Raw genomic sequence first — 24,732 nt, forward strand, 5'->3', positions numbered from 1 at the left:
TTAATTAATTAAACTACCTTAAATCCGACAAATAATCCGACTAATCATGAAATCCAATTCTAGCCCGGTTAATTGCCATTGTTAGCAATGGCTGCAGATGGGTTAATTGCGCTAAAAAGTTTGATCAGATTAATATTGATGATGGATTAATCTGCGTTAATTTTGACAGCCCTAAAAAACACCTAGGCTATATATAGTGGCCAGACCCATCGCATGAAGTAGCTACTAGATATTATGCATGTATGTCACTATTTACCCTTCGTGTTCATAGAGACCCCAGCATCAGTCATCTGGTCTAGATCGGCACAAAAATGGAGGGAGCTGCATCTGAAATGACCCCCCCTGTGGAGTGTAAAACAAAGAGAACTGAGAGGTAAGACAGAACCTGTGTGTTTGTACGGCTTTACACATGGTCATAAAAAATAAACAATCCAGCATTCTCGAAAGAGAGAGTAATCTGTCTTAACTTAATTCACTTGTTTGAGACTTAACTGATTCAGATCCGTATGGTAGATGATTCATGTTTATAATTTATTAAAGTTATGAAATTTAATTTCCTTCAAGAATTTACATTTAATTGTACTCCAGGGACGCTGCCCTCTGCTGCCACCTAGCGCTGATTCTTCAATTTTTCACATCTTTGTGGCGCGAGGTGATTTTCTGAATATGCTAATATAGCCAAGTGGGGAATATTGATCCGTTCGCCTGATTGGGCTAGTGCTGTATTTACAGTAGTGGGTGGATGGCTAGGTATGGCGCTGAAGCGGTTGGTGTAATGCACACCTTTGGGGAGCTGTGTCCTGTTGCCGGTAAGCCCTTTGCTTTAAATTAATATGCGTGCCCCGCGATTATACATACCGTCATTAAGTAGCTTGTGTTTTTGTAGTTGGGGAGGTGGTGAAGGCAGCTCCAGCAGTGTTAAGTCCTCAGGCTGGCGTTAGGTACATCGGGGATGTAAGAGGGGTTATTTATTGTGAGTGTGACCTGTAATTTTAATATATTGCAGTGGCCTATACTACGAAGCGGGGTTACTGGCTTATCGGGGTAACTTGTCGGATTTAAGGTCGCACCGTTTAAATGGACCTCATATTCGTTCGCTTATATTTTGCCCAGACTACCTTAAATCCGACAAGTTACCCTGATAAGCCAGTAACCCTGCTTCGTAGTACAGGCCACAGGTTTACTGGGAACGTGGACATTGCCACTGTTTTGGTTGTCTGTCTGTTTACATACGATCGACATCGGCATATCCTGTGGAGCTCGCGGGGGATTTCACCCAGCCTGTGTTAGGGCTGCGGGTAGCCCAGTGTGGAACCTTGGTGCCCAGAGCTTCCTGGAGTGGCGTCGTTCCGCTGCCGATCTCTGCGTACAGCCTATATGCTGCCTCAAGATTTTGTGTGTTGGTTTCCTTTGGTTTGATTTATTGTATTGCATGGATTGTTTATTTGTATTTTTTTGGTTGAATTTATTTTGATTGCTGTGATTCTGTATTTTGGTTAAGCTTTGGGTGGTCATGCAGGCGTTGCAGGGCAACGGAAAGCGGGTACCATACTAACCTGGTGTCCTGTCTTTGACTGTTTCAGGGCTAGTAGCCTTGAGCGGCACCCTCCTGGCTGGTGGTGGACCTCACCCGTGTGCGTGTGCAGTATAAGTCACTGGTATTAGCTGTGTGTGTGTGTGTGTGTGTGTGTGTGTGTGTGTGTGTGTGTGTGTGTGTGTGTGTGTGCGCTCACGTGACGTACCCACGGAGGTCCCGCCTGTGGAGAGTTCCTGGTCCAGAGATCAGTTGTGCTTTTATCTGGAGTGGTTAGCACTGTTGCCTCACGCCTCTGGGATCTGGGTTTGAGTCTCCGCTTGGGTCACATGTGTGTGGAGTTTGCATGTTCTCCCAATGTTGTCATGGAGTTTCCTCCGGGTACTCTGGTTTCCCCCCACAGCCCAAAGACATACTGAGGCTAATTGGAGTTATTAAATTGCCCATAGGTGTCCATGTGAGTGAATGGTGTGAGTGTGCCCTGCGATGGGCTGGCCTCCTGTCCAGGGTTGTTTCCTGCCTCGTGCCCATTGCTTCCGGGGTAGGCTCTGGACCCCCCATGACCCAGTAGGATGAGCAGATTGGAAAATGGATGGATGGATGGGTCTACTTCAGGGGTTGGGGCCAGAGGGGTTTTTAGATCTATTGTGTGTAGCGTGGAACTATGAATCTCCCCTTGAATGTAAAACTTTTACTGATTCATGTCGCTGGCCCTTTCCGGTGAATCAAACCTGTGTGCTGTATTTGCGAGTTGGGTTATCATCATGGTCCCCGGGTGCAGTGTCCCTGGGGTGGCGTAGTCGGCTATTCATAAAAAGGGTATTGTAGATCACTCCGGCACACTAAAAGTTTATATTTTCGGTCTCTGTACACACCGCCGCCTCCATTCAGAACATGTTATTGGTATTCAGTCCAGTGGCCGGTCAGCAAAACTCTTATTGCTAACTTGGTGAAATTTATTGTGGGGAACCCCATTTAAGGCTAAATGTATCAAGCAACAACAGGCAAGTCTAGTAACGGAGGCTGTAACAATGATACTAAACCTTTCATACTGGGATCTTCATTTTAGGTGAGACAGTTTATTTCACATTAAAGCTAAATGTAAACAAGCATGTTTGCATCAAGAGCTACACAGCATATCAAAGTACATGAACAGAGCAGAAGGTTAAAAAACTAAAGGTTTAATGTGACCCTGTCCACATTATATGGATTATATTTATAGACTGAGGATCTTTCCTGTCACTGTCCACAGTGTCCTGATGGAGAGAGCAGACTCACCTGTACCCAGCTGTGTTTCCATGAAGACTGACAGGTCAATGGACCGATCAATCAGCTTCAGTGAGGGACGTTTTCCTACAGATCAAAGGTAAATATGCATTTAAACATTGTTTAAAACACTCAGACTCTCAGTCAAAAGACATACAGGTGCACACAAGCTACAAGGGAAAAAAAAACTTCAACTTTCAATTTTACTTTTACAAATCCCATTGTCTTTGAAAATGTAAACAGAAGTTTTGTCTGTATAAATCACGTCTGAGGTAAAAGGATGAGGATTACTGTAAAGACTGATTTCTTGCGAGCTGGAATTAGAAGGTAGATTGAAAGGTATATTTTAAATTTCAATCCTCAGCATGCAGCTGGAGAAAAGTTACTGCTCTATATTGATTAAGCATGACTGGAGAATAGATTGTCTTATTCTGCAATGGATGTTTCTGCTTTAAGAAATAGATTTTCATGGGCTCATTAGAATTGTTCAGACTGAGGCTTCAGTTTGAACATGTTTAATGGAACAGTGTCTGTTACTAATTAGCTAGTTGTTATGGGATTGGGGATGGTGCAGGCGAGGAAAGGATGACGATCCACAGTGCGGCTCCAAGATGACAGGGGTTTATTTATAACAAATCACAGAGCAGAAAATGAGGGAACCACGAGGGGTCAAAAGGTCATAACAACAAAACACAGGGGACACTAGTAAAGAGCAGCAACCCAGGGAGCAGAACTAAGGGGGAAATAACTACACAGGAATCCAATACACACAGGAACAAAGCACAGGATCAACAGCATGTGATACAATGACCAACTGAGGGAACTGACCACAGGCAGGCAGTAAAATACACAGATCATGGGGACTAACAAAAGGCAGGTGTGAGAACTCAACACAATCAACCAATCAGAGCAGACACTGGAAACAGGACACAGGTGGAATTAACTAACAATTAACAAACAGAACTAAGGGGCTATGAACGTGGGACCAGGGAAAACACTTGTGAGAGAAATATTGACTAGAGGGATATTTTGTAATCAGCATTTCATATGTACTTTATATAGCCTGTAACTTATGGGTCTGGCCACCTGCAAGCGGCCCCCACTCACTGTAGCCTTTTGTGATTTTCAAAGTAAAACAAAGAGAACTGAGAGGTAAGACAGAACCTGCGTGTTTGTACGGCTTTACACATGGTCATAAAAAATAAACAATCCAGCATTCTCGAAAGAGAGAGTAATCTGTCTTAACTTAATTCACTTGTTTGAGACTTAACTGATTCAGATCCGTATGGTAGATGATTCATGTTTATAATTTATTAAAGTTATGAAATTTAATTTCCTTCAAGAATTTACATTTAATTGTACTCCAGGGATGCTGCCCTCTGCTGCCACCTAGCGCTGATTCTTCAATTTTTCACATCTTTGTGGCGCGAGGTGATTTTCTGAATATGCTAATATAGCCAAGTGGGGAATATTGATCCGTTCGCCTCATTGGGCTAGTGCTGTATTTACAGTAGTGGGTGGATGGCTAGGTATGGCGCTGAAGCGGTTGGTGTAATGCACACCTTTGGGGAGCTGTGTCCTGTTGCCGGTAAGCCCTTTGCTTTAAATTAATATGCTTGCCCCGCGATTATACATACCGTCATTAAGTAGCTTGTGTTTTTGTAGTTGGGGAGGTGGTGAAGGCAGCTCCAGCGGTGTTAAGTCCTCAGGCTGGCGTTAGGTACATCGGGGATGTAAGAGGGGTTATTTATTGTGAGTGTGACCTGTAATTTTAATATATTGCAGTGGCCTATACTACGAAGCGGGGTTACTGGCTTATCGGGGTAACTTGTCGGATTTAAGGTCGCACCGTTTAAATGGACCTCATATTCGTTCGCTTATATTTTGCCCAGACTACCTTAAATCCGACAAGTTACCCTGATAAGCCAGTAACCCTGCTTCGTAGTACAGGCCACAGGTTTACTGGGAACGTGGACATTGCCGCTGTTTTGGTTGTCTGTCTGTTTACATGCGATCGACATCGGCATATCCTGTGGAGCTCGCGGGGGATTTCACCCAGCCTGTGTTAGGGCTGCGGGTAGCCCAGTGTGGAACCTTGGTGCCCAGAGCTTCCTGGAGTGGCGTCGTTCCGCTGCCGATCTCTGCGTACAGCCTATATGCTGCCTCAAGATTTTGTGTGTTGGTTTCCTTTGGTTTGATTTATTGTATTGCATGGATTGTTTATTTGTATTTTTTTGGTTGAATTTATTTTGATTGCTGTGATTCTGTATTTTGGTTAAGCTTTGGGTGGTCATGCAGGCGTTGCAGGGCAACGGAAAGCGGGTACCATACTAACCTGGTGTCCTGTCTTTGACTGTTTCAGGGCTAGTAGCCTTGAGCGGCACCCTCCTGGCTGGTGGTGGACCTCACCCGTGTGCGTGTGCAGTATAAGTCACTGGTATTAGGTGTGTGTGTGTGTGTGTGTGTGTGTGTGTGTGTGTGTGTGTGTGTGTGTGTGTGCGCTCACGTGACGTACCCACGGAGGTCCCGCCTGTGGAGAGTTTCTGGTCCAGAGATCAGTTGTGCTTTTATCTGGAGTGGTTAGCACTGTTGCCTCACGCCTCTGGGATCTGGGTTTGAGTCTCCGCTTGGGTCACATGTGTGTGGAGTTTGCATGTTCTCCCAATGTTGTCATGGAGTTTCCTCCGGGTACTCTGGTTTCCCCCCACAGCCCAAAGACATACTGAGGCTAATTGGAGTTATTAAATTGCCCATAGGTGTCCATGTGAGTGAATGGTGTGAGTGTGCCCTGCGATGGGCTGGCCTCCTGTCCAGGGTTGTTTCCTGCCTCGTGCCCATTGCTTCCGGGGTAGGCTCTGGACCCCCCATGACCCAGTAGGATGAGCAGATTGGAAAATGGATGGATGGATGGGTCTACTTCAGGGGTTGGGGCCAGAGGGGTTTTTAGATCTATTGTGTGTAGCGTGGAACTATGAATCTCCCCTTGAATGTAAAACTTTTACTGATTCATGTCGCTGGCCCTTTCCGGTGAATCAAACCTGTGTGCTGTATTTGCGAGTTGGGTTATCATCATGGTCCCCGGGTGCAGTGTCCCTGGGGTGGCGTAGTCGGCTATTCATAAAAAGGGTATTGTAGATCACTCCGGCACACTAAAAGTTTATATTTTCGGTCTCTGTACACACCGCCGCCTCCATTCAGAACATGTTATTGGTATTCAGTCCAGTGGCCGGTCAGCAAAACTCTTATTGCTAACTTGGTGAAATTTATTGTGGGGAACCCCATTTAAGGCTAAATGTATCAAGCAACAACAGGCAAGTCTAGTAACGGAGGCTGTAACAATGATACTAAACCTTTCATACTGGGATCTTCATTTTAGGTGAGACAGTTTATTTCACATTAAAGCTAAATGTAAACAAGCATGTTTGCATCAAGAGCTACACAGCATATCAAAGTACATGAACAGAGCAGAAGGTTAAAAAACTAAAGGTTTAATGTGACCCTGTCCACATTATATGGATTATATTTATAGACTGAGGATCTTTCCTGTCACTGTCCACAGTGTCCTGATGGAGAGAGCAGACTCACCTGTACCCAGCTGTGTTTCCATGAAGACTGACAGGTCAATGGACCGATCAATCGGCTTCAGTGAGGGACGTTTTCCTACAGATCAAAGGTAAATATGCATTTAAACATTGTTTAAAACACTCAGACTCTCAGTCAAAAGACATACAGGTGCACACAAGCTACAAGGGAAAAAAAAACTTCAACTTTCAATTTTACTTTTACAAATCCCATTGTCTTTGAAAATGTAAACAGAAGTTTTGTCTGTATAAATCACGTCTGAGGTAAAAGGATGAGGATTACTGTAAAGACTGATTTCTTGCGAGCTGGAATTAGAAGGTAGATTGAAAGGTATATTTTAAATTTCAATCCTCAGCATGCAGCTGGAGAAAAGTTACTGCTCTATATTGATTAAGCATGACTGGACAATAGATTGTCTTATTCTGCAATGGATGTTTCTGCTTTGATAAATAGATTCTCATGGGCTCATTAGATCTGTTCAGACTGAGGCTTCAGTTTGAACATGTTTAATGGAACAGTGTCTGTTACTAATTAGCTAGTTGTTATGGGATTGGGGGATGGTGCAGGCGAGGAAAGGATGACGATCCACAGTGCGGCTCCAAGATGACCGGGGTTTATTTATAACAAATCACAGAGCAGAAAATGAGGGAACCACGAGGGGTCAAAAGGTCATAACAACAAAACACAGGGGACACTAGTAAAGAGCAGCAACCCAGGGAGCAGGACTAAGGGGAAAATAACTACACAGGAATCCAATACACACAGGAACAAAGCACAGGATCAACAGCATGTGATACAATGACCAAGTGAGGGAACTGACCACAGGCAGGCAGTAAAATACACAGATCATGGGGACTAACAAAAGACAGGTGTGAGAACTCAACACAATCAACCAATCAGAGCAGACACTGGAAACAGGACACGGGTGGAATTAACTAACAATTAACAAACAGAACTAAGGGGCTATGAACCTGGGACCAGGGAAAACACTTGTGAGAGAGAAATTGACTAGAGGGATATCTTGTAATCAGCATTTCATATGTACTTTATACAGCCTGTAACTTATGGGTCTGGTCACCTGCAAGCAGCCCCCACTCACTGTAGCCTTTTGTGATTTTCCTGCTCTGTCTGATAAACATGCTCTAAACCTGCATTTCTGTTCTCTAGCCTGCATATATGCTCAATCTAATGAGCACAAAGTTCAAGCACATATTGCTACACTAAGGTTAACTCTTAATTCTCTTAAGCTTACATTCTTGGCTGTCAGCTGCCTAACACTCAGGTACTTTTGCATTAGTTGCACAAAGATACAGTTTCAAAGCTGATTACAAAATATCCCTCTAGTCAGTTTTTCTCTCACACTGGACAAGATCCTACGGAGCTGCCAGAGGTCACACCAGAGCCTGGGCCTGCTGGGTACCTGAGGTGCAGCCCAGCTAGAGACAGGAAGCCCCTGAGTATTACAGGCAGTCTAGTGTTAACCCTGGAAACAAGGGACAGAACAAATCCCTTTGGGGTTAAGCCAGCTGCTTTTGGAGCCAAAAGAGAAACATGAGTGCTGTTGGAGGGGGGTGGGGGGCGATATAATGCAAAAGTTGTATATTGGTGTGTTATACATTTCACTGTAATCAAAATAATTATATTAATGGTTTGGTGTGATCATGTGATCTGTGTTTTTTTTTTTTTTTTTTTTTTTTTTTACATGTCGAGATCAGGTGGGGGGGCCCTAAATTGCAGGAGTCAGGGTTGTCCCTCCCAAAATAAATTCCACCCCTGGATAGTTATGGTACTTTAATTTGAAATCTGTTTGAAATCATGTTACAGTTTGCAAGAAATAACCAGTGAATGTCATTGAGTGACTGGGAGCTACATGCCAAACCGTCTCTCCTGGCTGCTACCTGCTGTCACTCTGTGCTGCCACTAGATGTCACTGCTTCTCATACTGTCATAAGCAAGCTGATGTCAGGAAGCCACCCTAATGAAATAAGCTCAGAATGTGGATGGCAGTTACATCTATTTAAATAAAAATATAATGGTTGGATATTTGTGTTTTATTCACAGGGACGGAGTGAATAGATGTAATTCACATCCACATAAAGCAGACTTATCATCCATCTTCAAGGTTTGCATTTATTACTGAAGTTTATTTTCCTAAATTTTATCTAAATTGACATATATCTTCTACAGATATACAATAAGTAGTTCGTTCTGTGTAAGAGATGATTCAACTAATGCTGCGTTCCATTTACCTCGGAAGTCTGAGCTGGGAATGACGTCAGACCCAAATTAACCTCGTTTCAGTACAGCAAGTCGGAAAGACATTTAGCAAAACCAGGGACCTGAAATCGCTTGAATAGGGACCTGATTCAAAAAGCAGGATTTCTTGCTTAGCCAGATAACTTGCTGTATTTAATGTGCCCCCGTTTAAATCAGCTTCATCTTCATTCACTTATATTTAGCCCGGGCTACTTTAAATCTTTTATTATTATTTTATTATTCTTTATTAGTTGTTCGGCTAAGCAAAAAATCCTCCCTTCTGAAACAGCCCCCAGTTCTAGCCAGGTTAATTGTTAGTCATTGTTAGCAATACCAGTTGATAACACATTACGTGGTGTTTTGCACATGAAAACACCATAGCAACACGTCCACAGAAAGCAGTGTGTACAACTAATTTAATGAGCAACAAATAATACAGAACTGCTTATAAACACTGTAAAACTACAGCTTTAACTTCTGTTGATAAAGGGTGCAGCCATTTTGAATTCTGAGGTCGAGGTTGTGTAGATTCCCCCGACTTCACGAGTTGGAATTCCGACTTCAGGGGGCGTTCCAGTTGAAATTTCCCACTAGGAACTCCGAATTTCCAAGTTACAAGTTGAAATGGAACGCAGCATAACTCACAAATGAAGTTATAAAAAGATACGGTGCCTGGAGTGATAATAATTAAACTGTAACTGTTCATTTCAGTTACTGGAGAAAAAAGCTCAAAAGTTTCTGAAGGATGAGCTGATGAAATTCAAAAGGTACCTGGATCAGAATGACCCAGAATGCTCTGAGCCTCAGCTGCAGGAGGACAATGACCTGGACAGTTATGGTCAGATGCAGAAGACCTGTGGTAGAGAGGGAGCTCTGAAGATCACACTGTACATCCTGAGGACCATGGAGCAAAATGATCTCGCTGACATGCTGGAGAAGAGTAAGAGCTGTACCTCATTCAGTGTGTGTTTGATTTACTTCAGAAAAAGAGTTTTCTGAAAAAATGTGTATTACATTTCAGTTTATCATTTATTTAATTTGATTTAATTTGGCTTAAATGAGTAAATGTTTTTTGAATAGCTCTCATTTTATTTCAGGGCATCTTCTGTTGCAGTATCAGCGCACAATCAAATGTAATATGAAGAATAAATTTGAGTATGTATTTGAAGGGAAAGCTAAGGAAGGACAGCCAACACTTCTCAAAGAGATTTACACAGAACTCTACATAACTGAAGGGGGAGCTGGAGAAATCAATGATGAACATGAAGTGAGACAGATTGAAACAGCATCCAAGAAAAGGGCAACAGAAGATACTACAGTCAAGTGCAATGATATATTTAAACCCTTACATGGGCGTGTGACACCTATCAGAACTGTACTCACTAAAGGGGTCGCAGGTATCGGGAAAACAGTCTCTGTGCAGAAAGTTATTCTTGACTGGGCAGAAGGAAAAGCAAACCAGGACATTCACTTCATATTTGCTCTTCCTTTCCGGGACCTGAATTTGATTAAGGATGAATACAGTCTGATTGATCTGCTTCACCACTTTGTCCCAGAACTGAAACCGCTTAAATCCACTGAGCTGTGTAGGTACAAAGTTTTGTTGATCTTTGATGGTCTAGATGAATGTCGCCTTCCTTTAGATTTTCAGAAGAATGAGAGCTGGTTTGATTTAACAAAGAAAACGTCACTGGATGTGCTGTTGACTAACCTCATTAAGGGGAATCTGCTTCCATTCGCTCTCCTCTGGATAACCTCCCGGCCAGCAGCAGCCAGTCAGATACCTCCTGAGTGTATCCACCAGGTGACAGAGATACGAGGGTTCAGTAATGCCCAGAAGGAGGAGTATTTCAGCAAGAGATTTAGTGATCAGGGTCTGGCCAGCAGGATTATCACACATGTGAAATCATCAAGGAGCCTCTTCATCATGTGCCACATACCTGTGTTCTGCTGGATTTCAGCCACTGTTCTTGAAAGGCTTTTTAGTGAGACTGACAAGGGAGAAACTCCAAGGACTCTGACTGAAATGTACACACACTTCCTGATCTTTCAGGCGAGTTTAAAAAATGACAAGTATATGACAAACTATGAAATCAGCAAGGAGTTCCTTTTCAAACTTGGTAAACTGGCTTTTGACAACCTTGAGAAAGGCAATCTCATATTTTATGAGCAAGATCTGATAGGGAATAACATTGATGTCACTGAAGCTTCAGTTTACTCTGGAGTGTGCACAGAAGTCTTTAAGGAGGAATATGGATTGTATCAGGAGAAGGTGTACTGCTTTGTGCATCTGAGCATCCAGGAGTATCTCGCTGCTTTATATGTGTTTCTGTCAAACTCATCAGCTGACCTGCTGAAGACTGCAGTGGATCAGGCATTAAAGAGCAAGAATGGACACTTGGACCTCTACCTCCGCTTCCTCCTTGGCCTCTCAACAGACTCCAGTAAGAATCTGTTACAAAAACTACTGGGCCAGAAAAGAACTCTGTTAAAAAAACTACTGGGAGAGACAAGACCCAGCTCACATAACATTAAGGAAACAGCCCAGTACATCAAGGAGAAAATACAGGAGAATTTATCTGCAGAAAGGACCATCAACCTGTTCTACTGTCTGAATGAACTGGGTGACAATTCTCTAATAGAGGAAGTACAAAGATACCTGAGTTCAGGAAGCCTTTCAGCAGCAGACCTCTCACCTGCACAGTGGTCAGCTCTGGCCTTTGTGTTACTGATGTCAGATAAGGAGCTGGATGTGTTTGATCTGAAGAAATACATCAGATCAGATGAAGGTCTTCAGAGGCTGCTGCCTGTGATCAAGAAATCTAGGAGAGCTCTGTAAGTGATCTTACATCTGTCTGTTGCTAAAGAAGTACAGATGTTATTCATGATACTGCTTTTATATCTTATCAGAACAATTGGTGTGTATTTATATAGACACCCAGAAATTCTTTTTGATTCTGGATACTGCAAGATATGTATATATTTTTCTTAAGATTCTTAGTGTGGCGTGTGGTTCATTGGGTTTGGACTCTGTGTCTGTGGTCAGAAGGTCACCGGTTTAAATATCTGGCTGGCAGAGTGATACTGGTTTTGGGCCCTTGCGCAAGGCCCTTACCCCCCAGCTTCAGGGGGCTGGATGCTGGCCAACCTTGCGCTCTGACCTGTATGTGTATGTCAGAGAGAGCAAGATCAGAGAGGTGACAGCAGTATTTTACCGGGGGGATGAATATAGCATCACTATTTCATCCCTATCTGACAGGATTGGTAATTGTGTGATTAGTGTTTTGGAAATTTTACAGGTTCTCAGATACAGAAAACAGAAAATAAGTATTTCAGTCATGGTGTAAGCAAAAATTATATATATAAAAATTATAATTAACATTACTTAAGCTCTTCTTGACATTCAAACCCCCATAAACATGTACACTTACACATATCCGAGGCAGGAACCGAACCCAAAACCCTAGATCCCCTGGGTCGGCTGTAGTGCTGATCACTGAGCCCCAGCGCTGCTCAGAGCTTTATAAAAAATACTTATGCATATATTACAGAGTCTCAGGGTAACTCACCCTGTAAGGTCATTAAAAAGCAGGTTCGCGTCAGCTAGGGAGTGTCAAGTAAAAACTATTTGTGTTTCTGACTAGGACAAGGAAACAACAAAATAACTGATATTTCAGCTATATGCTGCATGTCTTATTGTACTTAAAAATGTTTTTTTTGATTTTTTTATTTGATATACCTGTGTGTGGTGTATGTATTTATATCTTAACACGTTTCCTTTTCCAGGCTGGACAGCTGTAGACTCACAGAGACTTGCTGTGAAGTGTTGGCTTCAGCTCTCAGATCAAACTCCTCTCAGCTGAAAGAGCTGGACCTGAGTGACAATGACCTCCAGGATTCAGGGGTGAAGCTGCTTTCTGCTGGACTGGGGGATTCACACTGTACACTGGAGATACTGAGGTCAATATTACTGGGTTTTCCACACTGTAATGTGTAATTGCTGAAAGCTTTATTGAAGTCGTCACATTTACTCAAAAGTAATACTCATAGTGGTGAGGTGTTTTTATTTATTGGAGAGATATTGTCTGTCTCTCTGCAGGGTATCAGGCTGTAGAGTCACAGAAGAAGGCTGTTCTTCCCTGGCTTCAGCTCTGAGGTCAAACCCCTCTCACCTGAGAGAGCTGGACCTGAGCTACAATCACCCAGGAGACTCAGGAGTGAAGCTGCTCTCTGCTCTACTGGAGGATCCCAGCTGTAAACTGGAGAAACTGAAGTGAGTACAGAATGTGTGTCTGCTCCTGCTATAGACTCATGTATGTGGAGAAAGTACAACAATTAAATAAATGGATACAGCAGTACTATGTCATTCTGCTTCTGCTATAGTGTGGACCACAGTGGAGAGTGCAGGACCAGACCAGGGATCCAGAAATGTAAGTTTGTTTGCATGTTTTTATCCTTAATGCTGTTAATACTACTTTATGATAGCATTCACACAATTATTGTGATGTGTCTGTTTGTTTTTTTTTTCTTTTCTTTTTTGGGTTTAAAAATGACTATTTTCTTAAGTAGAAATGGGAGTCTGGGAACGTCTGTAGAAATACATTAACTATTCTTTGTATTTATGTGAGAGTGTAACAGGGTATAATAAATTCTGGCACATTTGTGCATATTTAAAACAAAATACTTTCACATTTGTCCTTTTTGCCCATGTGATGACTACTGTTTTGAGATTTGTTAGGATTGTCCTAAGACAGCACCCGTAATCTCCTCAAACTGGCTGTCACACTGAACGTCTCCTCAGTCTGCGCTAGTGATGGGAATTTCGGCTCTTTTTAGTCAGTCGGATCATTTGGCTCAGCTCACAAAGAAGAGCCGGCTCTTCTGGCTCCCAAACGGCTCTTCATTTTATTACTTCTGTTTCAGCCAGATTCAGCGCTGTTATGACGCATGATTGATATGTGTTGTACTAAACCTTATGATTTTCTCAATACCATCATGTATGGTATAAAAAGATGAAATGTAAAAACCTCAAACACTACTACACGTGTATTGAACATTATATTGCGGAAAATCTGTTTTTGTCTTTGAAACCATTAACAGTCAAATAACATAAATAACGAATAACTATAAAGAAATTACAACGTGCAAAACACCAGCATCCAACAGTTTTAGTATCTATCCACTATAACAACTATCTATCACCTTTCTAACAGTGTAACATTTTAGCATTTCCTTTGGGGCAGAAAGGCTAAGTGCCTCAGCTTAGACGGGCTGATTCGGCTTCTGGCAGTAGCAGCACGCTAGCCTGTCTTTTTCCTTCCATCTGAACTGTTGGATGCGCAGTTCCTAAGTGTCTGTGAAGGTTGTTTGTGGATCCTGATGGAAATGACAGCTTCATCTTGCAAACTGTGCATTGTGCCTTTGAGTTATCATAGCTATTAAAATGCATCCAAATGCCGCTTCGTTTCCAACTATCACTCATCTTGCCTATTATTCGCGCACCACACTCCCTCTTTCTCTCCTCCTCTCCCTCCCTCCTGCTCTGTACCTGTACACCGTCAACACGCGCACCCCCTGTTTAACCTGAACCTTGCCTGACTCATCATGTGTGTAGGAATTATTAGCTCAGGTAAATTTTAATATCTCCACCAATATGTTTTTAATTAATTAAATTTTAATTCATTATTATTTAATGCTGATTATTAACCAATTGTTGTGCCGAATGGTCGGCTCCTCCAAACTCAATTTCGTGATCCCCTTAAGTCTGTTAATGTGAGACTTAAATGGGATTCACTAATTACCAGTATCGCTTAGTAACCTGGGTTAGAAGGCTCGTCCAGCGAGCTGCGTCACCAGGTAATGTAAACGATTGGTAGCGAAGCTCCTCTCATGGCCGATGAGAGTCTCGCGATATTTCAGGCGAGTTTGAGGTTTCAGAGCATGTAGCAAGATCGCACAGAGGCAGGGACTATTGTGAGCACTCAATGAACGGAGGCTGAAGTTATGTAAAAGACATGCATTTATTCCTAGCTAACACTACAACTAACATAACACAAAATAACGGAATAGAAACAAACAATGTAATTATGGAAATGTAATGACCGGATTTAAATGAGTAACTTTAAAAGGGAACTTCTGTTCTGCAAAGCAAGCCCAGTTTGTGGAAACACGACCCTAAAGTCATATAGCAGGTTAACAGAACAGCTTAGGTTGTTAGAATGAAAGGAAGTTGGTTTACTTGGTTGCAGAGTGGGGGGGGGCAGTTGGTTGCAGAGCTGTTGAGCTGATGGCACTCAGGAAGGCGCGGCGTTTGGAGCAGTGGAGTGGAGCCCCTTGGATTCTCTCTCCTGGTGAAGCTTTGTCTTGGTTGCAGTTCTCTGTTCAGCTGGGCCTTCACCGGAGGGCTTCTTGTGGGCTTCTCTTCTCCTGGGCTGATGGGCTTTTCTCTGCTGCCGGGCTGATGGTTTTCTGCCCTTTGATCTTTCTGCCCCCCTTTGTTCTGAGGTGCCAGGTTTTTATGGTCTAATGTTCATGAATAGGGATGACCAGGAATTCGACTCCTGGCCCAATGGCTGGCCATCCATTTGGCGGGCTTTCGGAAGGGGGGTCCGTATCAGTCCTTTTGGGATTTATGACCCGACTCATTCTCCCTTTATTGCTGATTTTCATTAAGCTGGTATAACTTTTGATACATTAAACAAAGAAAGAAGACTCTCTGAAAGTTAGGATGCACTGGTTACACTATTTAATTTTCCAGATTCTTCTGGTATAACCATGAGAACATATATGCAGGGGTAGCTAATACCTATTTATTCAAATTTATATGTGTTCAAGTGTAAAGAGGTGAAATAGGTGATACTCCGTGAACATGGTTATAAGGGTGGCACACGAAACACTAAGATTGTCTAAGGTTATGTTTGTATGTGTCCTATCTGTATATTGAGACTAGTAGTCATAAGTAAATCAATATACAAGGTATACAAAAGCCAAACTTAAAAGAAACTTTCTTTAGGGTGTTGGTCTGTTGGGTGAGTGGTATGTAAGGATGTCTGGGGCGGGGGTTGTGTGCCAAGTCGAGGGACCCCTGTCCTTGAGGTCCACTCTGCTGTCTGTAGGTCCCTAAATCTTTGGGCAATAAGTTGGAGTGCTGGCCTCCCTTGTCATCTGTGTGTGCGTGTGTGTGTGTGTGTGTGTGTGTGTGTGTGTGTGTGTGTGTGTGTAAGTGTGTTTATGTTTGTGGGGTCACTAACCCCCTTGGTGCCTAGGCCAATGTCTACCTCTCGTACCAGGCTCGGCCTTGTCTCAGGCCACCTGGAATTTAAGCCCTGTGATATCTGCATGTGTGATCCTACAGTACATGTGATTGGTCGTGCGGCTCACACACCATTAACACAAACTTCAGTCACAGTCAGAGCAGCATGGAGCGCTGAGCCGCGGAGATGTTTTGCTTTATAAAAATGTCTCTTGGTCTGGATCCGGATCTTTTGAGCGGGTCGTTCGCGACAGACACATCACTAATCGGCGCTGAACGCTGCTGGAGGGCGGTATGTGTCCGAAGTGGTTTGAAGGAAGTTCTTATTTTGAACTAAAGACAAATTAACTTCTAGTGGTACTCTTTGTGGTACAATTTCAGGTTTAACACTTTGATTAATGCTGTTTGTAATTTTATTTACCTGTAATTAAGGATATTAATTTAGTATCCGCAGCATTTCGCCCCGTCTTCCCGCCGGCGTCCGACATTTCCTGAGGTATTTCACATACTTGAATTCCTGCTTCATTTTTATATTTTATGTATCGTACAGGGGTGCGTTTCTCGAAACCATTGTTGCTAACTATGTTAGCAACTTTCGTCGTTCGAACTATGTAAGTACGACGCAGGTGTTTCTCGAAACCATAGTTCAAACTACATAGGTAACGATACTGCGGACGTACGTGGTACGATGCATCGTTAAACGACGCAGGTGTTTCTCAACCATAGTTCGAACGAACGTTCGCAAACACTGTCGTTAAGTTGTGTAGTTCGAACTACAGCTCGCGAGCTGTAGTTAGAAGCGTAGTTTTATGTAAATTCGTCAGCGATGGTGGAAAATGCAGTTTAATAAGGGTATAGTCACCGTGTAAGTAAGAAATTTAATAATCTTTAATACCTAATAAGAAATAATTTAGCTCTACGATCACATATAATGTGAAGGTGTCTGAAAATGTAGTTTGAAACGTAATTGTTGTGTGGGTCTCTGGTCATAAGTACGGTAACTGTCTGTAGTGAGCAATAGGGACAAATCTCAGACTGCAAAGTATTAATTAGCACAGGGGTGGCTAATTTTATCCAGAAAGAGCATGCAGCTTTTCACTGCAACTCCGTGCTTAGAGCAAAATGTAGAGGACCGATCGACTGAAGAGGTCGCACAACTGGGTTTGAGCAACTGATCCAACGGTTATCCCAAAAAAAACATGCCAACACACCGGCCCTTTCCATAATGGAACAGTAGAATGACACTACAGCGGTCAGATACGAATCCATGCCTTTGTACTCGGGAAATGTTGTCTGTAATATTTGGTTATTACACACACCTGTGTATTCCAGTCAGCCAGTATAACAATATTCTGTAAGCGACAACGTCGGAATAAAAGTTATTGTTTATCACTCCAAGGAGCGTCGCATTATTGCTAATTTTCATTTTATTGGCGTTGTGTGACTGACAGAAATTGATGTCACAAATAAATATGTGTGTGTGTGTGTGTGTGTGTGTGTGTGAGATTATTATATATTTTACACAGTTCGCGCGTGTTTGTACGTGACCGGCTGTGAAAGTGCGTTGTTATTAGGATTATGAGCAATAAAAATGATGTGGTAGTTATGGGTGATTTTAATCTACCGGGGATACAGTGGGACATTGTTGCTGGCTCTTCTGAAAATGAACTTGAGATGGTGGAATTAGTACAGGATTGTTTTTTTACTCAGTTTGTTAACACCCCTACCAGGGGAGATGCCATTCTTGATCTTGTTTTGTCTAATAACCAGGACAGGATTGGTAAATTAGATGTTTTAGAACCACTTGACAGTAGCGATCATAACATGGTTAAATTTGAGGTTAAGTTTAGTGCCCGAAGAGCAAAGTCCAAATCAAAAATATATAATGTTAGGAAGGCTAACTTCAATTGTATGAGATTAAAACTAGAAACCGTGAACTGGATGGAGTTAAATAACAAAACTGTTGAAGAGGCATGGGAATTTTTTAAAAGCACATTATTGCAAGTACAAGAGGACTTCATACCTGTTTCTAGCAAGAATAAATCTAGGAAATTGCAACCTAGGTGGTTTAATAGGGACATAAAGTATAAAGTAAGGAGGAAAAGGGCTTTGTTCCAGAGATGGAAAATAACTGATGATGACATAATAAAGCAAGAGTATCTAAATCTACAGGCTGAATTAAAAAATGACATTAGACGAGCTAAAAGGAATGTCGAAAGGAAGATCGCATTGGAGGCTAAGGATGACGTTAAAAGTTTCTTCCAGTATTTCAACTCTAAAAGAGCTCTAAAAGCTGAAATTACTAATCTGCAGGATAGTAAGGGTCTTATAATTGAAAACGACATTGACATAGTAAATGAGTTCAATGATAGTTTTGCACGGGTATTCACTGTCGAGGACACTAGTAACTTACCAGTTCTTATTACTAATTCAACATCGTCTATAACTAATATATATATAACTGAAGCTGATGTTTTGCAAAGCCTAGCTAAGCTCAAAATAAATAAATCACAGGGCCCTGATGGCATCTTACCTATAGTGTTAAAAGAGATGAGGGATATTATTTGCCGACCCTTAACATTACTGTTTCAAAAATCCTTATCTGAAGGTGTGGTACCTTCTGATTGGAAGCATGCCAACATAACGCCCATTTTCAAAAAAGGGGATAGAAGTAATTTGTCAAACTATAGGCCAATCAGTCTATCTTGTATAACTGGTAAAGTTATGGAGGCTATAATCAAAGAGAAAATGGTAGATTACCTGGACTCAAATAACATTTTGAGGGATAGCCAGCATGGATTTAGGAGAGGTAGATCCTGTTTAACAAATCTGTTGGAGTTTTTTGAGGAAGCTACTCAGGAAGTTGATGATAAGAAGGCCTATGATGTCATCTATTTAGATTTCCAAAAGGCTTTTGATGTTGTTCCCCACAAGAGGCTCTCACTTAAACTCAAAGCGACAGGTATTTTAGGAACTGTAGCGACTTGGATTGATAACTGGTTAACGGATAGGAAGCAGCGAGTAGTTATAAGAGGCTCGATGTCACAGTGGGCCTGCGTTCATAGTGGGGTACCGCAGGGTTCAATTTTAGGACCACTTTTGTTCCTAATTTACATAAATGATATAGACACCAATATATACAGTAAACTGGTGAAATTTGCAGATGACACCAAGGTGGGTGGTGTAGCAGATACTGAACTAGCGGCTCAGCAGCTACAGCGGGATCTTAATTTAATTAGTGACTGGGCTGACACCTGGCAGATGAAATTTAACATAGACAAATGTAAGGTACTCCATGTAGGGAGCAGAAATATAAAGTACAGGTATTTTATGGGACCTACTGAAATAAAGGTAGCTGATTATGAGAAAGACCTTGGTGTGTATGTTGATGCTTCCATGTCTCATTCTCGCCAGTGTGGGGAAGCAATAAAAAAGGCCAATAGGATGTTGGGGTACATCTCCAGGTGTGTGGAGTTTAAGTCAAGGGAGGTAATGCTAAGATTATACAATTCCTTGGTGAGACCTCACCTAGAATATTGTGTACAGGTTTGGTCACCATATCTTAAAAAGGACATAGCGGCCTTAGAAAAGGTGCAGCGTAGGGCCACAAGAATGATTCCTGGTCTTAGAGGAATGTCATACGAGGAAAGGTTATTTGAGCTAAATCTGTTCAGCCTCAAGCAAAGGAGACTGAGGGGGGACATGATCCAGGTCTATAAGATTCTAACAGGTTTGGATGCTGTTCAACCGAATAGTTACTTCAGCATTAGTTCAAATACAAGAACTCGTGGCCATAGGTGGAAATTAGCGGGAGAACATTTCAAACTGGATTTAAGGAAGCACTTCTTTACACAGCGTGTAGTCAGAGTATGGAATAGTCTTCCTGATAACGTAGTGCAAGCTGAATCCTTGGGTTCCTTTAAATCAGAGCTAGATAAGATTTTAACAACTCTGAGCTATTAGTTAAGTTCTCCCCAAGCGAGCTCGATGGGCCGAATGGCCTCCTCTCGTTTGTATAGTTCTTATGTTCTTATGTTCTTATGTTCTTATGTTATGTTGCGCATGACTTGCCGTGAGTCTGACCAATCAGCGCTGGAACGACTGTAGTTCCAACTACACAAGTCCTAACTAACTAACGTGGTTCGAACAACTGTGGTACGACGGTTTCGAGAAACAGTCGTTGGTCGGATGTTGGTTAGTTTGAACTACCATAGCATTAACGATGCATCGTACTAACTTCCGTCGTTGTTCGAGAAACGCACCCGTGGTTCGAACAACTGTGGTACGATGGTTTTGAGAAACAGTAGTTGTTTGGATGTTGGTTAGTTTGAACTACCATAGTACGATGCATCGTTAATGCTAACTTCCGTCGTTGTTCGAAAAACGCACCCCAGAATAATAGAGCGCAGGCTAAAGTACAGTTCGGTCTAGGGTGACCAGATAATCCACGTCAGGGAGGACACTCTGAGCTAGGACAGGATTTGTAAACTACCATTTCAATTAAAAGGACCTGGATTTCACTTGAGCACTGAGTTCTTACTGTGTGCATGTGTGCATATAATCGTGCATGTGTCACTAATGCTAATGTGAAAGTCTTTCTTTCTTTTTTTTTTTTTTTTTTTTTTTTTTACCCCTGTCGTGTCCGTCAGTTTAGCAAGCAGGATGTTAGTCTGGGTGCTTTATTGTGCCAACACTTTTATTTTGCCAAGTGGAGCTTCGTATTAAGCTCCTCTTGTTACTTGAGGTATACTCTTTATTAACCATTTTAGATTATTGCGCCACAAAGCTGGAGCTGACAGGGGAAGTTAACTGAGGTAGAAGAGATAGAAAGAGGAGGTAGAGAAGAAGAAAAATAAATAAATAAATAAATACACAAAAAATTAATAATAAAAAAAAAAGGGGGGGGGGGGTCAGACAGAGAGAGACAGGGAAAGAAAAATAATACATGACAACTGAAGAAAAAGTAGAGCAAAAAGGAAAGAGTAACAAAAGGACAGCTTCTACATCTTACTGCTGGACATTGTGTCATCACACCAGCTGCTGTTTATCTGAAAAATAAGATCCAGGTACACACACAAAAAGTATACAGAGGTACCTTGGTTTACGAGCATAATTCGTTCCGGAAACATGCTTGTAATCCAAAGCACTCGTATATCAAAGCAAATTTTTCCATTAGAAATAATGGAAACTCACATGATCCGTTCCACAACTCAAAAATATTCATATAAAAATTAATTATTGCTATCTGTTGGCTCACTGGAATCTTTTTCTGTTTTGTGCGACTTTAACAAGGAACCCATCCAATGACAGTCTCTTTTGCCTCCTTTTCGATTTTGCAAAAAATGTGGACATTGCATTGTCGTTAAACAGATTCATCACTCGCACTGCTACGCCCTTATTCAGGTGGTGCTTTTCTACTAAATTTTGACTATACGAGTGAGGCATGCTGACTGAGACCGAGCATGGGAGACGATTACCCACAATTCCGCAGCGTGAGAAAATGAATAACCATTGGTTCAGTTGTGATGACGTGCGCTCGGCGTCAAAACAAGAAGCACACGCATGCGCTTCCTGTTTTGAAGCCAAGCGCACGTAAAAACAAGGAGCGCATGTGTGCCATATGATTTTTGATGATACTTGGCGCTCGTAAACCAGGACTTGCTCGGTTTTCAAGTCAAAATTTATTAAAAATCTTTGCTCGTCTTGCGGAACACTCGTAAACCGCGTTACTCGTAATCCGAGGTTCCACTGTACATACAAAGAAACCAATGGTACCATTATGATAGGGAATACGCTTGTGCCAGTATCTGCATCTGGAATTAAATACATTAATACCAAAGAAAAAGATACATAAGCAGACCAACAGTAACACAGTCTCGATATCACCGCGCCAGTATCTGCATCTGAGAAGAAAGAATGGAAGCCAGACACACACACACACGCACAACCAGACAAGGAGAGAGAGGGATAAAATAGGGCAAGAAAGCCCTGGGCTCTCGTTTGTGTACGTGTCTATGCATGTGCGTGTTCTATGTGTATGTGTGTGAGTGCATATGTACTGTACGTGTGTGTCCATATATATGTGTGTGTGTGTGTGTGTAAGTGTGTGTATGTTTGTGTGTTGTGAGTGTATGAGTGTGCAGGTTAACATGGAATGATTCCCAATGAGTGTATCGGGCCACAACAACGCCGCCCCGGGGCCCCCCAGACAGCCAGGAGAGCCCCGAGCGATCATGGACCCAGCCGCCACACAGCGGCCAGGTACCCGGGCCCCCTGCCACCGGAGGGCTGCGCGTCCGCCCAAGGAGGCAGAGGGGGGAGCCACCGGGCGCCCCCCACCGGCGAGCACGAGCCAGGAGCCCCACGGCCACAGGCCGGGGGTGGGCCGTGCAGGCACGGATAGATCCTGGAGCCCGGGCCACCTGCACGCCCCGCGGGGGCCCCGGGGAGACCTGCCCCCCCCCAGAACCCCGACCAGGGGGACGCCCTGAGAGCCACCAGGCACATCCACCCCTGGCTACCCCAAGCCCAGACCCCCCAACCCTCCCTCCCCCAAATCCCCGCACTGCCGCCCCCACACCGCCCCATCACCCACATGCTCCCCCGTTCCAGGACAAACATGCAGACTCACAAATCCATACATATACACACACTCGGACACACACTCTGTCACACCTGCTCGTCTTTGAGGTCCGGCAGCAGATGCCCTGGACTTGCCCAGTGGACGGCCCCAGAGGATGTTCCCCACCTCCCCAGATCGCAGACGAGCGGGCACCCCGCCGGAGACTGGCAGCGCCCCACAGATGCCGCTGCCCCCCCCCACCCGCCAGTGCCCACCACCCCTGCCACACCCAGGACCCCCCACCCCATCCGCCCCCCATCCACCTTGATCATTGATGGTGTACATGTGTGTGAACTAAAGTGGCGTTAAAATATAGGGGAGCATATGGGGGAAAAAGACACCCACCGCCCCCCCCCAAGCCCTAAGTGTCTAAGGTGGAGTTAAAATAGAGGGGAAGGGAGCTGCGCAGTCCAGCTGTGGGCTGCCGAAGCAGCCGACCCAGGACCTGCACAGCTCCCCCCGCCCTCCAAGGCCCTATGTGAAGGAGTGGTGTGACATGGATGTATGTCTAAAGTGCAGTTAAAATAATGAGTCTTTCAATCAAGGACACAAACCAGTCAAAGCATGAGAACAGCTGAACTAATTAGCCGAGCACAGGAGCCTTTCAGTTTGAAATTAGCTTGTAAAACTCGAAGTAGCTCAAAGTGTCCTCCCTGACATGGATTATCTGGTTACCCTAGTTCGGTCCCCAGCGAGTCTCTCAGCGCGGCGTGTCTCACAGCGCAGGGGGCAGCCGGAGCGCCGCAGACTCGGGCGGCTACATGAGTATATTGGGAATAAAATGTGTGTATTGGAGCGAGTTCTGTGTTAGTGAGTGTGTGAGGTGTGACAGTGATAATGATGGAGATGCTGGGCTTCGTGATGGGATTAATCGCTCTTCCTCTTGCCTACAGACTCCTGCCAGCTGAAGCTGGACCCCAACACAGCAAACTGCCGCCTGTCTTTGTCAGAGGGGAACAGGAAGGTGACAGGGGGGACAAAGCAGCCATATCCTGATCATCCAGAGAGATTTGACATCTGGCTCCAAGTTCTGTGTAGAGAGAGTCTGACTGGTCGCTGTTACTGGGAGGCTGAGTGGAGTGGATATGGAGCTGATATAGCAGTGACTTACAAAGGAATCAGGAGGAAAGGACGCAGTGCTGACTGTGTGCTTGGAGCCAATGACAAGTCATGGAGTCTTTGCTGCTCTCCTGACAGTTACTCTATTTGTTACAATAATAAACCGACTGACATACCCATACAACCCTCAGGCTCCCGCAGAGTAGGAGTGTATCTGGACTGGGCGGCTGGTACTCTGTCCTTCTACAGAGTCTCCTCTGATGGACTGACCCTCCTGTACAGCTTCACCTCCTCATTCACTAAACCCCTCTGCCCAGCATTTGTGGTTTGTACAAACTCCTCTGTGTCCCTGTGCATGCTGGGATAGCTCACTGTGTGCTGGAGGAATCATTTTTACCTTATCAGAGTGTCACATGTCGCTGCTTCTCCGTGGCAAAAAGGTGAAATCTCTGCTTTTTAACCAGTATAACCCTTTTTACTCTGTCTGAAGTGTGACGTATGTTAGACAAAATAAGTGTCTGGGCTCGGCAAACAGAGCAAACATGTAAAATGACTTTTTCTGTCTGATTAAAATGTAATGAAATGTAATCCTGATGATTGGGGGGGCTTTTCCCTTCCCCTTTATATGTACATTTTATATATTTATGTCTGTATATTGTATTTGCTACCTGTACACTGACAATAAAGGCTTCCTATTGTATCCTATTAATGTCCTGGTTCAGCTCTGCTCAACGCGTGAGGTAACTGGGTAACATAAAACATATAATACAATTAAATAAATTCACTTTACTGTAATTTAACATCACTAACACGATTAGATTAAATCAGCATATATAATATAACCATGTAAAAGGAGACGGGAGACATAACAGCGAAAGCAAAAATTATCCGTAGAGTTAAAAACAAAAGTCATAAATCACATCAGTTACATACGGAGCCCCTAAGGTGACAAGGGAGCAGAAAAAAAAACGGCAGAAGGAAAAAAAAAGTCATGTTTTGCGTTATAACCCAAAACCTTTGCGTTATAACCCAAAACTTTTGCGATATAACCCAAAACTTTTCCGTAGTAATGCAACAATAAGATCAGGTGACTAGCGTACTTTTGGTCATTCGAGTGCAACTTCCAAAGCCGCAGTTTGCATGATGTGGTTGATCCCCGCT

The 24,732-nt window shown here is 43.2% G+C and overlaps 1 protein-coding gene across 1 annotated transcript; it reads left to right on the forward strand.

The window, feature by feature from the left end:
- Window positions 1-752: 752 nt before the first annotated feature.
- On the forward strand, window positions 753-24,156 carry LOC140588994 (NLR family CARD domain-containing protein 3-like). Its single transcript, XM_072711659.1, has 10 exons — window positions 753-766; window positions 2,787-2,900; window positions 6,360-6,445; window positions 7,630-7,664; window positions 9,350-9,578; window positions 9,736-11,473; window positions 12,425-12,598; window positions 12,738-12,911; window positions 13,022-13,068; window positions 23,406-24,156. The coding sequence occupies exons 1-10, from the start codon at window positions 753-755 to the stop codon at window positions 23,936-23,938; spliced, it is 3,144 nt and encodes a 1,047-aa protein (XP_072567760.1). The 3' UTR covers window positions 23,939-24,156.
- Window positions 24,157-24,732: the final 576 nt, after the last annotated feature.

The sequence above is a fragment of the Paramormyrops kingsleyae genome, chromosome 4 (genome assembly GCF_048594095.1).
Source record: "Paramormyrops kingsleyae isolate MSU_618 chromosome 4, PKINGS_0.4, whole genome shotgun sequence".
NCBI classification, from domain to species: domain Eukaryota; kingdom Metazoa; phylum Chordata; class Actinopteri; order Osteoglossiformes; family Mormyridae; genus Paramormyrops; species Paramormyrops kingsleyae.